The 15,266-nt window shown below is 55.8% G+C and overlaps 6 protein-coding genes across 6 annotated transcripts; 1 reads left to right on the top strand and 5 right to left on the bottom strand.

Annotated features, from left to right (window-relative positions):
- Positions 1-72: 72 nt before the first annotated feature.
- Positions 73-894, bottom strand: F5Z01DRAFT_671311 (uncharacterized protein; the record flags this gene model as incomplete). Its single annotated transcript, XM_046264689.1, has 2 exons — positions 73-548; positions 600-894. 2 exons carry the CDS (start codon positions 892-894, stop codon positions 73-75), a joined length of 771 nt encoding a protein of 256 aa, XP_046121646.1.
- A 571-nt stretch (positions 895-1,465) lies between these two features.
- F5Z01DRAFT_411873 (CENP-Q, a CENPA-CAD centromere complex subunit-domain-containing protein) lies at positions 1,466-3,541 on the top strand. Its single transcript, XM_046259563.1, has 3 exons — positions 1,466-1,535; positions 1,594-3,105; positions 3,171-3,541. Exons 1-3 carry the CDS (start codon positions 1,533-1,535, stop codon positions 3,354-3,356), a joined length of 1,701 nt encoding a protein of 566 aa, XP_046121645.1. The 5' UTR covers positions 1,466-1,532; the 3' UTR covers positions 3,357-3,541.
- F5Z01DRAFT_411983 (uncharacterized protein) lies at positions 3,445-4,886 on the bottom strand. Its single transcript, XM_046259566.1, has one exon. It carries the CDS (start codon positions 4,786-4,788, stop codon positions 3,727-3,729), a length of 1,062 nt encoding a protein of 353 aa, XP_046121644.1. The 5' UTR covers positions 4,789-4,886; the 3' UTR covers positions 3,445-3,726.
- A 1,541-nt stretch (positions 4,887-6,427) lies between these two features.
- Positions 6,428-9,220, bottom strand: F5Z01DRAFT_679662 (uncharacterized protein; the record flags this gene model as incomplete). The annotated part of the gene is made up of 3 exons (XM_046265548.1): positions 6,428-8,562; positions 8,613-9,025; positions 9,078-9,220. 3 exons carry the CDS (start codon positions 9,218-9,220, stop codon positions 6,428-6,430), a joined length of 2,691 nt encoding a protein of 896 aa, XP_046121643.1.
- A 1,212-nt stretch (positions 9,221-10,432) lies between these two features.
- Positions 10,433-11,367, bottom strand: F5Z01DRAFT_411606 (uncharacterized protein). Its single transcript, XM_046259560.1, has one exon. It carries the CDS (start codon positions 11,202-11,204, stop codon positions 10,686-10,688), a length of 519 nt encoding a protein of 172 aa, XP_046121642.1. The 5' UTR covers positions 11,205-11,367; the 3' UTR covers positions 10,433-10,685.
- A 1,926-nt stretch (positions 11,368-13,293) lies between these two features.
- Positions 13,294-13,755, bottom strand: F5Z01DRAFT_671307 (uncharacterized protein; the record flags this gene model as incomplete). The annotated part of the gene is made up of 3 exons (XM_046264688.1): positions 13,294-13,349; positions 13,406-13,595; positions 13,648-13,755. The coding sequence occupies 3 exons, from the start codon at positions 13,753-13,755 to the stop codon at positions 13,294-13,296; spliced, it is 354 nt and encodes a 117-aa protein (XP_046121641.1).
- Between the last annotated feature and the right edge of the window lie 1,511 nt (positions 13,756-15,266).

Raw genomic sequence — 15,266 nt, 5'->3', positions numbered from 1 at the left:
AAATTTACCTGCCAGCGGGCTGCTGCTGCTGACCGTGGCCCTCCATGCGGCGGGACCTAAGGAAGATACACATTAGCCGCTGTTGTTGTTGTTGTTGCCCGCCTCGTTTCTGCGCGGACCGGGGACCAAGACCCACATCATAGAACGGCTGAAGAAGGAGATGATGAGCATAAAGGCCCAGCTGGGGAGCAGGTTGAAGCCCCAGAGCAAGTAGGCCAAGGGGACGGAAAGACCCAGCTCAGCCGCCTTGCCATTGAAGGGGTGCCAGAACGACTCCTCGAGCTTGAACTCGGTCTTGTGCTTGCCCTGGAGGGCGACGAGGTCGTCCGAGGTGACGGTCGTGAGGTTGAGACGCTTCTTGTAGATCTCAATGGGCGCGGGCTCGGGGAGCATCTGGAACGACCAGAGCCAGCCAACGCCAGCAGACCAGACGTTGCAGAGGATGGGCTGGTCGTCGCAGTTGAGCATGCCCATGTGCGGCGCGTTGGTCTGCAGAGCGAACTTGGCGGCCGTCTCGTTGAAGGCCTGCTCGACGCGGTCGCAGTGGCCTGATGAATTAGCATCCTGGGACGGGCTTTATTGCTTGTCGCGATACTTACCGAAGCAAGTCTTGTTGTTGCCAGTAGTCAGGATCCACCACTCCTCAGGCTCCGTCTGGCCCTCCTTGACAGGCTCGTAGAGCGTCTGCTTCCAGTTGTCCAGGGTGAGGATGTTGAGCTTCATGGCGCCAGCCTTGGCCTCAGCCGCCGCGACGGGGTCATGGCGCCCAGGGTTAGGGATGTACGACCCAAAGTTGCCGAGGAAGTTCTGGAATTGGGCCTGGTACTGGCCAAAGGTGTCCTGCTGAGCAGAAGCCAGGGCGGGCAGCGCCGCAACAAGAGTTGTGAAGCGCATTGTGATTGTGCTGATGTGGGTGGTTGCGGGGAGACAGACGAACGGGACACGTTGAGGACGGACGGGCGACCTGGAGGCTGCTGGTCACTAATAATGCACGCGCGCGCTGACAATGGAGACCTGGACTGGAGCAGGGAATGGAGACGCCTTGGGGAAGGGACGGAGGACTGGAGGCTGGACTGGAGGGAGAAGAAGAAAAGCCTGACTGGATGAATGCACGGAAGGCAGCAAAGTCCCTAAATTTGTTGATTCAATTCCTTTGAGCGCAACAAATGGACAGCAAATTTGGGACATGCATGATCCCTGAACATTCACCTCACTCACGCATTCCCTTCCCCATCTGTTCCCTGAAGCCAAGACTCCGGTCGCCGTCGCAGACGCGCAACCCGAACAGCCTGAAGGGACGCAGCTAGACCACTGGCAGAACCTCGGGCTGGCTCACTGAAGGAATTGAAGTGTGGCTGATGGGGCGACAGCTGCCAAGGGCCCAAGAAGAACGGTGGCTTGACGCGGGGAGACTGTCCCACTTTACTAGTGCGGCCGCCTACACAGTGCAGTGAGTGAGTGTGAAGATTGATGTAGACGCGACATGACGCGCCAGGTCGCCCAAGCCCTTTCAACATCCCAGAGTGCTCAAAATGGTCAGAACCCGCGTTAAAATGTGTTCGCGTGAGATGAAATGTTAACTGTGTATCGCAGCCGCGGAAATCAGCATCGCCAAAGCGCAAGCGTTATTCAATGCCCGTCGCAGGCGACACGACCCTCGAACGCATCGACGAGCACGAGAGCGGTGCAGCACCAGAAGAGACACAACCGAAGAAGCGCGGCAGACCGAAGAAAGCAGCGCTAGGCGATACTCTAGAGCAACCAGTAGAAGCAGAAACGGAGACAGGAGCACCAAATGAAGCGCCACGACGGAAACGAGGACGTCCCTCGCTTGAAGAACAGTCTCGACACGTACAAGACGAACCTTCGGAAGAGCGCCCACGCAAAAGGGGGCGGCCGCCACATAGAAGGGAACAACCTGCAACAGACGATGCCAAGCCGAGAAGGAAGCGTGGGCGACCGTCACTCGGCGAGAAGAGCCACAGCGAACTGAACGAGGATGTCGGCGCAGTTGATCAGTCCGCGGGAAACAATGCACTCGAAGTCGAATTGACCCCTGAAACAACTAAATCCAGGAGAGGCCGCCCAAAGAAGGCTCTTCCGACGCAGTCCCGAGACGAAGAAGCTGTCCTGGAGCAAGAAGAGGACCATCGCGACTCGACGACTGCATCGCGGCAGAGGCAAAGCAGACACCAAGAGCCAGCACATGAAGAACCCGAGCAGTCCCAAGAAGAAGAAGAAGGGCACCCTGCGGCTGCGACTCGCAAGAGGGGCCAACGGAAGAAGGCCACGAGGCAAGCAGAGGAAGAGGGTGAACGACAAGAGGGCAGCCCTCCGCCCGCGAAGCGAAAGCGCGGCCGTCCCTCACTGAACGCTGCCGAGGAACCTTCATCAACAAGCCATGCCACGACCTCAAAACCAACCAGCAAGCCAGTCGAGGAGCAACAGCCCAGCGGTGACGCGCAATCCCTGGAAGAGAACCTGGCCATTGTGCGGCACTACAACGACATCCTCCCCCGATCCCACCCCCGCCTCGTGCCCAAGGACCGCACTCTCTCCAAGGCGGAGATTGATGAGAAATGGGCGCCTCTTGCCGGCCCGGCGCTGGAGGCAGCCACTGAGCTGCTGGTCCCCGCAGGCCATGCGACAATCAACGCACTGCCCCTCGGCACAACGAGGCGGAAACATACGGAAGCGGCTGTTGCGGGGATCCAGAGACGTCTGATGGCGTACACCAGCAGAATGCCCTTCCCGCCGTCGTCGTCCGGGATGCGCCGCAAGGCAAAGAAGCGGGGTGGCCTGCCGGAGGAGTACGAGACCGAGTTTGACTACGAGTATGTGTACGACAGGACGACCAACCTGCAGGCCCAGCTCGACGCCGCGCAGTGCGCGGTGGAGGTGCTGCAGCGGGAGAGGGACAAGGAGGAGCGGGCGCTGGAGCGCGACTACAAAGTCCTGCAGAGCCTCGAGGCGAGTGCGAAGGCAGAGAAGAGAGACGCGAGAGAGATGATCAAGAAGGCGCATGTCCTTGCGCCGGACAGTCGGAGGGCGGTGGAGGACGAGTATGGCTTGGTGGTCGACGGGAAAACCCAGCCATCTCTGCAGGTACGTGCTTTCTTCCTCCTCTTCTTTCTCGCGGGGCTTGTTGCCAGAATTTGCTAACTTGGCAGAATCTGGAGGATGAGGAGGTCAAAGAGCTGGCCATGCAGTTGAGCGGACACATGGACAGCATCCGGACGAACATGGCGCAGCTCGATGGGCTGTCACCGCAGCTGGAACGGAGCAGTGCCGCGTTGAGGAGTGTCCTGGCGCGACACCTCAGCGCCGAGGAGTATCACAGGGTGTTATTTAACTAAAGCATGGCAGCACTTTTTTGCAAGCGAGGCGTTTCTGGTGTTTGACTGTTCTCTAGCTGCGATGAAAGGGCACGCACGGCGAAACGACACCGATTTATCATACCACAAGCAGAGTGCAATCACAATGGAGACTATTCGACCCTGGTGGTCCCTTGGATGCAGATGTCATGATCGTTTCATCATCATGATAAGATTTCTTCCAACGTTTTCTCTCTACCTTTTTCTACTAACCCCCAATACAAGAACCAACAACTATATACAGTTTCCAAGAATGAAAATGATCCCGTGATCGCCACGCATCCCCGAGTCTATCCAACGCAGTACCCTCCAAGGGCGCAGGAGTGCTCCAACGCACGCTCACGCAGTCAGCTTAGAAGCGGAAGCGCTTGGCGAAGCCGGTAGGGCCAGGGACAATGGGCCCGGTACCGTTGCCGGTGGGGTAGGGGATGTGGGTGGTCGCGGTGAGAGTGGTGGTCTCGTCGGGCTCGCACTCGTCGTACTCGTCCTCATCATCATCCACATCCTCGTCGTCCTCACCGTCCGCGGCATCCTCGTCCTCAGCCTCGGTCTCGTGCTCGACGGAGCCGGTAGGGGTAGCGGTGGGGGCAGACTCGTCACCGCCCATGGTGATGTAGACGGTCGAGGCAGGGACAGTGACGGTGACAGCAGAGGGGCAGACGCAAGAACCGTCATTGCTGCTGTCACCCTCGCTGTTGTCACCCTCGGTGTCGCTGGGGATGCCACCGCTGCCACCCTCAGGGGAGGACTCAGAGTCAGTGGCAGCAGGAGGCTCGACGGTGAGGGTGACGGTGTTGGTGGTGGTGGCAGTAGTGGTAGTGGTGGACTCCTCAGAGGCGCTGGACTCCTCCTCGCCGGGGGTGACACTGCAGGGCACGGTGACGGTGGTCTGGTAGGTGGTGTGGACGACGGTGGTCTCGACGTCGCCAGAGCCGTGGGTGATGGTCATGGTCTGGTCCTCGACAACCTCCGAGGTCTGGGTGGTGAGGCTCACGGGGGCCGTGGTGGTCGCCACGGGCAGGGCCTCGGAGGCGGCCCCGGTGGCGGGGACGTTGTCACCGTCGGTGGGGATGGCGCCCGTCTTGGTGGCCGACTCGATGATGGAGGAGGAGATGGCGGGGGCCTCGGAGACGGGGCAGACGGTGGTGGTGATGTCCCTGGTGATGGTCTCGATGTAGGTGGTCTTGTCGGTCTCGGGCAGCTCCTCGATGTCGGTGGGGTTGGCTGGGCAGTTGGTGACGGTGGGCGCACAGCTGGTGACGGTGTGGACCTCAGTGGCAATGACGGTCAGGGTGGTCTGGGCGTCACTGGGCAGGGTCGAGTTGTCACGCCTGTAGTGCCAGTGCTCGGGGCGGAAGGCCGTGGCGTTGGCCAAGGTGGCAGCGAGGCCGAGGGCAGCAATGGAGGCTTTCATCTTGAAAGTGGTAGGTGGTTGGTTGGGTTGTTGTAAAGTGAGTGGGTGATAATAGCAGGCGAAATCTTCTTCAAGCTGGACTCTCCGGGAGGTGAACTGTTTCAAAAGAGTGAAAATCGATTCCACTTCAAAAAAGACTGGTTGGTTTGGTTGTATCTTGCTTGCAAGATGTCGTTGGCACAGCCAAGTATCAGCGAATGGAACGGAAGAGAAAGGAGTGGCAGGAAAGGCCTGATCAAAGACGTTTTCGAAAGGAACGAGAGACCTCAAGGAGTGAGAGTGAAGATGGTGAAGAAGAGGAAGAAGAAGAAGAGAGGAAGAAAAGAGGCGGGCTCGTGTGTAGAAAAGGCACGCATGAGCGAGAACGTTTCAACCCAAACCGGGCCGGAGTATACGGATCTCCACCTCACACGCCTCGAAGCAGTGAAATGGCCAGGATCGCCACACCCGGGATGCTTCAGATTTCCCGGGCCGTATGGACTCTTGGCGTCGATGGCGTGGGCCCGCGCTTGCGTGGGCGCTCGAGCGTCGAGTCGGGCCTTGGCCAGGGTGGCAGTCGTCCGTGACAAACATGAAACGCCCATCGCCAAGTTGTGATTAATTGCTCACGAGGCGGTCCTCTGATGTCGTTTGCTTGGTGAAGAGCGCAGCTCATATCTGGCTGCTAACCGCTGTACGTCGAGGCAGAGACCCATCTCCTTCGCTTGATTTCCCTGAGTGCTGAACCTCTCCTCCTCCTCATGATTGCCAGGGCAAATACACTCAGCTGGCGAGCAAGTCGACTGACTGTCCAGCGTACATGCGTATTCTTGCATTGCCCCATCTGGCCTGGACTCTCTGGCTTGTTTGATGTTGACGACGCCCACGCCTCCACGGAGAGATAGTTGATGAGTTAGGGGCCGCCTCGGCGGGCAGATCCTAGTCGACTGGGGGCCGCTTATGCAGGTACCAAGACGACCTGAGACGCCTCCTCCGCCAATCAGTCGCTGAAGCCCAAACTTCTCTCTCAAGAGTCCAATCGCGCGACTGGGCTGTCACTGGACTGGACTGGATTGGACCGGCTCCACGGACGCGCAGATCGCTGGCAGATCCTCAAACGCTGGCTCGCGCACCATCTCGTCCACCATTCAAATATCCCCTCTCGCGCCCTCATCCCAATAATTACGAGCCCCTTGCGCGTTTATGCAGCCACTGCGAAACCTTCGGCTGGATCGGAATGGCCGTTTCCGTCGGAGTTTGTTGATGAAAAGTTGAAAACCAGCTCTGTCGCCCATACCGGGAGATAACACATCCGTCAAACCTCATCGTCGTTCTGCGACGTCCTGTTTGTTTGGCAGCTTCTTCTGGTTGTTTCCGTCGTCTTTCATCGCCGTGCCTCTGCCCGTGCGGACATACAATACTGCAATAGTGTACTCGCGTCGTGACGCAACATGAGCACAACGTCCTTCTTCTCGTATCCTGACATACCCTGCCAGCCATGTAATTTAAAGACTTATACCTGACCACGGCATTCTTGTGCGACAGACAACGTGTTGTGCAGCGTGCAGCGTGGAAGCCTCAGCTGAGAGTCATGCAAGCACCGCCCCAATGCTGCAAACGAACAGATAATCAAGCCTTGTTTCAGCACCAAAATGCTTCATCATTCAATCTCCTCTATCCTGGGCCGCGACTGCTCAGACGGGTCGTGAATCCCAGTGACCGGGTTGACCGCCAATCCGGCCAATCTCCCGAGGACGGGACCCGACATACTATCCTCGTCTTGCCTTGGGAGAAGACTCGTCATCTGCCAGGCCTCCAGGCTCTCTATCACATCCTGTGCGTGCTGCTGCACAAGAGCATCGTTGTCCGTGCCGGCCACGTACTGCAATGTCCGAGTAATGTCCTCGCGGCTGGCGTCCGTGAGCCCGAACCCAAGCGAACGCTTCTCCTCGCGGGCCTTGGCCAACGCCCGGACGAAACTGAGGATGGCGATGATGGCGGCTCGCCGCAAGATGCCCTTCTCCATCTCTGGCTCCATGACCAGGACGTGGAGACTGAGGTCCACGCCCCCCGAGGCAAGCGCCGGTCCGATGCCACCGATGTTGGTCTCCAGAGCGGTGCCGAATATCGAAAGAGCGGACGTACGCATACGCACGTCTTCAGTCCCCCGCTTGCTCTCCCATCCTTGCAGGATGCGGGTCAAGATATCGTTGTTGGCCTTTTGCTCTTCCGAGAGCTCTTCCTCGTCATCCGATAGAAGATCCTCTTCTTCTTTAGCCTTTCCCTTCTTGGCCTTGAGCGCCTGCAGACGCTCGTCTCTGGCCTGTTTGGCCTTGGTCTTTGCCCTGTAGCCGCGTCGGCCGGCAATCGACAGTAGTGTCTCCGCGATTTGCTGTGCGAGATCGCCTGCAAACGTCTGCCCTAGTCTCTGCACAATTTGCAACAGGGCCTCGCCAAAACGGAGACGTGTATCTGTCGTCGACTTTTCGCGAGGGTCGAGGTAGTTCTCTAGTATCTCCTTGATGGTTGTTTTCGGGTGCTTGTCAGCCAGTGTGTTGAGCATCTTGACGATGCGAAGATTCACAAAGTCCTCGCCATTCGCCAGAAGCCTACACAGCAGGAGTGTGGTTGTGTTGATGTCTAGTACCGAGCTGCGATGTTGAATCAGCTCGGAGAGCAGATTCAGTCCTTCCGATACTACTGGAGGTGGGCTGTCGATCTCTGTGATATAATTCATCGCCAAGTTGTACTTTCGACGGTCTTCCACTTGGCGAGGCCCGGGTGCTGTGCTGGCTGTTTCCTTTTCTTGGTCAAGTTGGTCTCGATATCGGAGCAGCATGGCCAAGTTGGACGCTGTCTGGGCCACTGACCGGTCGCTCTTGGCCAGCCGCTCGAGAGACGTCTCTATGGACGCAATTTCTTCCCCTTGAATGTCTGATCGTTGGAATGTAGGCGCCGTGATGACCATGTTGAGCAAGCTGAGCACAACACCAACTAGCTCATCGCCCAGCGAGGCCTGGGAATCGGTCTGTAGAACCTCGCAGATCAGACTAACAACCTGGTCAAATTGACTGACCAGCTTTCCAGGTGCCTTGTCGAGAAGCTGCTGAAGCAACGAGATCTCAAAGAGATCCTGCTGGGGAGGCTCCGTGGGCTCGTCCTCCTTCTCCGCCTGGAGCACTATCTCGCCCGAACTCTTCTCCGCCTTGGCGATCCATCGACGCAGGAGGCCGAGGAAAACGGTCGAGGTATCCTCTTTCGACGTGGCAGCCAGCATTTTTTCCGCCAGTATTGCCGCTTTTTGCTGCAGAAATTGCCAGTCCACCTCAGCCTCCGTGTTCGCTTCGGGCTGCCCAGCTACAATGTCCACTGCGCCCTCGTCGCTCGCTCGGTAGAACCAAGCTTCCGCATCCTGGGAAAGAGAGCCGTTGCTCGGAGCCGTCGGGAACAGATGCAGAATAGAGTCTGCAGTACCGAAGAGCTTGAGGTATGTCTGCAGGAGGCTCTGTGCCGCTGTCTGTAGAGCCCCATCGCTCGATGCGTGCGGCAGTGCAGCAATGCTCCATATCTGTGCGATTATGGGCTGGAGCAACCTCTTGCAGAGGCCTGCCGAGGAGTTTGTGAGAACAAGTAGTTTGACACGTTGAAAGGACTTTCTCAGTTGCTCCGCTGTGACGATGACACGCCCTCGACTCAGATCCACCAGTTCAGCGTCGCTGTCTTTGGTCTGGCTCAGCAATGAGGGATTGATATCTTCTAAAAATGGCTGCGCGAAAATGTTCCAGCCCGGAGCCCCTGTGTCATGATCAGTTCATGGTCTCGCGAAGGAATCCAGCCATGCGTACCGGGCTCTCCGTACAACCGCTTCCCCAGCACACCAAATCCTACGACTTGAGCGGCGACTCTAGCAAGATCATCGCCCTCATTACCGTCCATCAAGTGGAACAGCTGGCCGGATATCCCCTCGAACCACGCTTGTGGCGTGATGGACTTGGGCACGGACGAGAGAAGTCTCGTTGCATGGGCCACGGCTTCGTGGGTTATACTAGCCTCCTGCTTTTGCGGCTTCGCAGACGGCTCAATCTTGCCGTCGTTACTCGGGTGCACCTGGAAGATAAACTCGAGCGTGCCACGGACACCGTCTGACTTCAGAGGCAGCATGGTAAGGGTTTGCATGAATGGCTCGGCGAGCCATGGTGGGAGTGCGCCCGGCTTGATGAGCGTGTTCAACGGAGCCAATAAAGGCCACGTATCGCTTCTGCGTCCATCAAGTCAGACTTGCTCTTAAACTAGACGCCGTCTTTTCTTACCTCTGGATGAGTTTGTTGAAAGCCTCTAACCCGGCCGCTCTGGCTTCGGGATCAAGCGAGGGATCAAAAGCCTTTTGCCCATGCTCAACGAGAAGGCGTGCGACATTTGGCCGTTGGGGTGGCGTGTTTACACTATCGGACATATCGGCATCGCTTTGACAATTCACTAGGCAGCATTCAATTACTGTTTTTGTCGGCTTTGTTGCTTGCCAGAGGAGGCCTTCAGTTTACTCATCCGCGGCAGTGGGGCTCAACGTCAGTAGTCGTTGCGCACCCGGGCGCGCAAAGAAGTATCACGTGTTACACGCCCAGGCGCGTCAGGTAGATAAGATTCCTCATGTATAAGTAAGCTACTTAATAAACGTTAATCTGGACCGCTAACTACATATGCCCTAATAGTGTTGATATAATTCGCCTTCTCAGTGATCTTAATACTATTCTCTAATTATGTCTTTTCCACTCACACCTACCGCTCGAAGATAAACGCGAGGCTCCCCCTTTTGCTTGATAATACTTCTTATAACATGCAAACTTAAAGTCAGGCCGGACAAAGTAAAAAATCAGTCATATCTAGAAACATATCAGAAACTATATATAATTCGTTCTAGTTCATCGCGTCTTCTCTTCTGCATCCACACACCCGCAGCCGCACACTCGTCCGTGCACCTCGATCCATCGAACCACCACCAGACATGACAGTGTGACGATTCACACAATGACGAAATCCAAAGACAACCCCCAGGCGATACTCGAAGACCGTCCCGGTACAAGCCCCTGCTACACGATTGCCACGAGGGTGGTTAAAAAACCATGTGTGAATAGGATTGCTCATTGCGAAGATCTAAACCATACAACGGCTTGTGATGAGCACTGGAAGTTGTTAGAAGAACGCTTATGCCCCTGCTGCGTATGTCTCTTTGACGAGGGGTTCATGTATGAACCAGTGCGAGAACTCGAGTTGAGCTCCACAGCTAGGAATGAGCCCAGGCCCAAGACAGAGGAAGAACGGAACAGGAAGGCTGCTGAAGGGGGAAGAGAGGCGGGTAAAGAAGAGAACAGCGAAAAGGAATCTCGACTCGGAAGCGGCACCTCCCCGAACTAAGGTACTTTGGCAGCAACTCAAACAGACAGGCAAATGATCCGGTTGCAAACTCTCGTCAAGGTTGCTCAGGTGAAGCTGAAAAGTTGACTCTAGTCAGGAGTAGCATCGTAAGGCATAAGCTTGCTTGTGCTACTGCACGATTCAGATCAATAAGGCTCGAGCCAAGACTTGCAGCCTGCTTAGGGGGAGATCAGTTTTGCTTCCTTCTCCTCTCGGTCTCACCTGAATTGTCTTCCCAGACCTCCTGTGCACTATCGCATCATCGCCGAGTACGTGACAGGCCACCTGTCGTCTTAAAGATCTCTTTCGCGGCTTTTGTTGAATGAATCGAAGAATAGGTGTTGCAAGAGCTCCTTGGCAGTCTTCCTCTTTTCGAGCAACCATTGAAGCATGCCAGAAGCAAAGTCGAAAAATGCCTCTTTCTCATGGCCATCGAGTTCCGTCACCCAATCTGCCAACTTCATTCCTTTGGTATGAAGGTCTGGGCGTAGGGTCTTATCTAAGACTCAGGCATTTGTGAGTTTTTCTGTCTGTTTGGTCTGAATGCTCGACCTTGTTGACAAAACTTGCCATCGTCGCCAAAGAAGGGGCCTCCCCAGAACTCGTTCATAGTCTTGCAGGCCCTGCCGTGTGAGTCTGTGACCGGCCGCTTGAGCGGGTACTGACGATAAATTCGCCCCCTCGCCGGGAAGCAACTCCTCTTCGATAGGTTCACTGATCTCATGAGCCATTGATTCGAGTTGGGAAGCAGAGAAATACCAGCTCCAAGAAGGAGGCCATCCGATGGGAATTTTTATCGTAAGGAACCGCGGTCTTGCAACGTTCGCAGTGTTAATCATCTTCACACAATCGCGCGTCAACCGTACTTCGGCAACAAGAAGTGAAGGGATCTGGCAAATGTGGGTCGTAGAAAGGGTTAGATGGAGAATCACAGATGATAGCGGGAGGTGAGAAGTCCTGAGCAATAAAGTGGTAAGCTGTAGTATTACTGCACGACGCACCAAGATAATGTCAGACCGGGGCATAGTATGATGTGCTAAGTAGAGATTCTACTTGTACAGGACATAGGTACTTAGCTTACGCGCTCGGGCGCTGATGATGTAGTCACGTCACGTGCCAACGCGCAAGGCCCACACCTCTCCCCCCAAAGCGACGCGTTCGCTTTATTGACTTTCTCCTCCACATCTCCACGTACCGAGACCAGGCCATGCAACAGCCGCGATCCGCTCATATTACTCGAGGCCTCTGGTCCATCTTCTCGCATCACTGCCCGCTACTGCTGACTCGAACATCAACAAGTTCCTTCATTGTCCGCCAGGACTTCACCTATTGCGCATCGCCTTCCCCACAGTTCTCCGACTCTCGTTTTCCGTCAGGAACGTCTATCGCAGACCTCTCCTCATGGCCGGATGACCCGATGTGCCGCTCTCGAGCCTGTAACAGGACCTCGCTGCCAGCCGCAATTGGATTTTTCGTCGTCATTTGCTGTCGGTCACTAGACAGCCCGGCCGGATAGGAGAGAACGAGCTTCGGAACTTAACCCTAGCTATACGTCTGGTTCGCTCAAGTCTTGCGCTTCTGTCGTCCGAACCGGCTTCTATATTGGCCAGGAGAACCACTGAAACATGCCCGCTGCACAAGCGGGACGATTGATGTTGGAGACCCTGTGCCGATGGACTGCTGGGGAGGACACTCCAGTCACCGCTTGCGGTGCGCGAGAGGGTTTATGCCATGAGTCGTCTGGTAAGAGCCTCTGGTGAGGTCGCTCGTCAGCTCTACCCGCTGGAACTCGAACAATGGTCACCAATAGGCCGTGCAGCTGGCACTTGCAGTGATATGTTGGCGGGAGGACGCTGATTACCCAAGAGGCTGTGGCGTGGAGCGTGTACAAGAACAGAGTTGAGCACAAAGTTTGGCTACATACGGACAGTCGCGGGTTTCCAATCTTTCTACTCCGTTGGATGTACCTTGCCGGAATGCGCCTCGGCGCTGCGAGGATCCTTCGGCTACAAACAGAAACCCAACCCGACTGTCTTCCCCAATTTCCGCCGCTTTGCCAAAGCTCTCGGTCCTCCGTACTTTACACAGCTCCTGTCGCCCTCGGGGGAGGTCTTTGGGCCCACCCTGCCACTCATTCATTGAGGTCACTGCGCTGCACCACAGCAACAGCTACCGGTGTGTGATGCTTCTGCATCTGGCCTCGCCGAGCGCATTAACCTGCTGCTGCGGGCTCTGCCCCGCCGTTTGTAGGACGCCAGAAATTGGTCCAAGTTCTTCGGAACTCGGACTCATTCCTCCGGTTGTCCTGAAATACGGACCATCAGAGATGAAAGCGTGGTTTTTATGGATGTCTTTTGTCCACGCGGAACGCCCTCCAGCCCCTTCAGGGTGCTTTTGGAGCGGACACAAAAACTAGTCCTTGTCGGCAGCGCACTGCAAACGGAAGGAGCTTGAGTTCATGGAAAGCCGTTTCGGAAAGGAATGCAGAGAGTGATCGGGTGCCGACGACGGTATCATGATGATCCTGGCACACGCTAGGCTTTTCCAAACAAACAGCGGGGATTCATGGACCCTTTGTCTTGCTCGGTTTGGGAGCAAAGTCCGGGACCCAGCCTGCGTTGGAGTCAAAGTTTTGTACTTGTCCGGCTTTATGAACAATTCCCTCGGGACTTTGGTGGACGGCTTCCTTGCTGGCGTGCGGATGAAGATTGGAGAAAGGGACAGGCCCCGAGGTTGATGGCAGTCCCTGGCTGTTCCTTGCTCCAGTAATGGCGTGAGGACAGCCCTCTTCATCGGAGGAGATAAGTCACTCGAGTCGATTTAGTCGATGAAAACCCTGCTGACTCTTTTGCAGTATGTTGACACGATACTCTACGCCGATACCCCCTGAATATCTAGCGGCGGCAACACGCAGCGAGCGCTGCTGCAAGCGTGGTTGCTTGCCTCCCCATCACGAATCTAATAATCGAGGATTGCAAACGTGCGTGGTTCAAATGTGCACGTATAATCAGTTGCTTGACTTTGACGCCCTTCCTTGGGTCGCCGCTTTGTGCAGAATGGAAGAGGCAGACAATTGATCTCATTTGAAGCGATTCATCTACCAAACTTTTCACATTAACTTCGCAGGTTCGTCCGAAGCCCAGCCTGCGGCGCCCGTCGCTCTTCCACGCCTAGCTCAACAGTCTGTTGTCGATCTGCAATCCGTACCGACTCCTCCGATGCATACCGTCTGGAGGAGGCTTGACCTTTTCTCGAAGAGTCCATGTCGTGGAGTTGTCTGTGGGTGCTACCATCTCCATCAAGGTGTATTGGAGCACGCCGTCGCGAATATCGGGTACGATGATATCCCAGGCACCACTCCCAGCGGGCTGCCGGACTTGTGGAGGCGACGCTGGCTCGTCGTCCCGTCCTTCAGACTGGAGAAGCCGTCGGTCAGCAAACATCCTCTCTTCTTTTCTTGCTACCTACAAGACATTTGGCGCAGGGTGCGTTCTTGACCCAGACCCAGTTCGGGCACGGATCTTCGTAGTAAAAGTATTTGCAACGGTACTTATAAAAACCTCCGCCACCGCTCATGTTGGCTTGCTTCCTTCCGAGGTTGTAGAGATATATCTGGCTGGCTGGCTGGCTATGGAGAGCCGGTTCTGGTTTGATGGGGAGCTTGCGAGTTTCCACGAACACTGTCGATGTCTGCGTGTGATTCTCGCGCAAGAGCTTCGCACAGCGAGTTGCCCATGCCTTATATCATCCCGACGAAAAGACCCTGACTCGAATCATACACGGTACACCATCATGGAGCGGCAAGGGCCGCCTTCGGACCCAGTGAAACAAGGATATCCCCTGATGGTAAACACTCGGAATACTTTGAGCACAGCTACTACGTACACACGCGAGTTCCGTGTGCGTCGTGGGATGTGGTCGCACCACAGCTAGTCAGCCGGGGGCCCGTCTTCTGGCATGTTGCAGCTTGTGTTCATCTGCCTAGAATAGATGCCGGGGGTTGTACTCTGTAGCATCCTAGTAAGAAATTTCGAGTCTTTGGACACCCCCACAAGCTGATTGTACACTGGCAGAAACGTACGTAAGTACGTAGGTGGAACAGAGATGTGTCCATGTCGTGTCGGCCACTGAGCTTACTAGGTATACGTAGAACCCCGGCCGATGCCCCCTCGTCTGCATGTACGTAGCGTCATCAGGAGCATAACTTCACCACTCCTGGCCATTGCTCGAACCCTTTGGTAGTGGGCACGAAAGGGGGTGTATGTGCCTTTATAGCTTTCCTTCTTGTCATCAGAGCGAGCGGCAGTCGCCTGGACGCTGGACCACGCAACGTCTGTCGAGCCCAGTCGCTGCACGATGTCGGGTGCTCAGCGCGTTGCATCCGGTTTGCAGTAGCGCAAGCTGACATGGTGTTCCCTAAGCTAAGGGGCATGGCTCGCTACTAATACTACATACGTCTAGACTCCTGAACCGAGCATCACTCGGTCCACTTGTCGTTCTCGTGCCTCGAGTAGCGGGTCCATGTGTGTAGTGAACCTAGAGGCTAGGGGCGCATCTTCCGAGACTTGCTTCATGCGTCTACCCGTCTGGGAAAGTTGTTCATCATTTCCCATGGCACCTTATGTGGTGCTCGGCAAGTGATATGTGGGACAAGCGCTACGTACTGAGTCAGGACGTGGTGGTGATGCGCCTCGCAAGGCTCTGACAGAACAGATATGTCCCAAAGTGAATTACGGTACAAGTACGTAAGTATGCACGGTTAGCCAGGCTAGATCGTGGCTGGGACAACTTTATGGTTGATCACACCACCCGTCCGTCACTCGGCACTATTACCTTATTTGACTCCTGTGCAAGGTAGTAGGGGTGCTGTCAGCCTGTCCCTGAGGTTCGCTGGCGAGGTCCGCGAGGAGGGTTGAAGATGACACGTCTGATTTTGACCTTGCGAACCCAGCAACCAGGTCACAGGTGCTCGGTAACCAACAATCTGTACGCACAACATACAAGTACCTAACATGGCAGCCATGCGCGTGGATGTGACAGAATCTGGAATCCTGGACACTTCCCACCACACATCTCGACTGGGTAAC

This window comes from Emericellopsis atlantica, assembly GCF_019669845.1.
Source record: "Emericellopsis atlantica unplaced genomic scaffold F5Z01scaffold_4, whole genome shotgun sequence".
Classification (NCBI taxonomy): domain Eukaryota; kingdom Fungi; phylum Ascomycota; class Sordariomycetes; order Hypocreales; family Bionectriaceae; genus Emericellopsis; species Emericellopsis atlantica.
This window is presented reverse-complemented; position numbering and strand designations above follow the sequence as displayed.

Coding starts and splice junctions, on each gene's coding strand:
- F5Z01DRAFT_411873 (XM_046259563.1), top strand. Junction 3,106..3,170: donor AAACCCAGCCATCTCTGCAG/GTACGTGCTTTC, acceptor CTAACTTGGCAG/AATCTGGAGGATGAGGAGGT.
- F5Z01DRAFT_411983 (XM_046259566.1), bottom strand. CDS start 4,788: ATGAAAGCCTCCATTGCTGCCCTCGGCCTCGCTGCCACCTTGGCCAAC.
- F5Z01DRAFT_411606 (XM_046259560.1), bottom strand. CDS start 11,204: ATGCCCCGGTCTGACATTATCTTGGTGCGTCGTGCAGTAATACTACAG.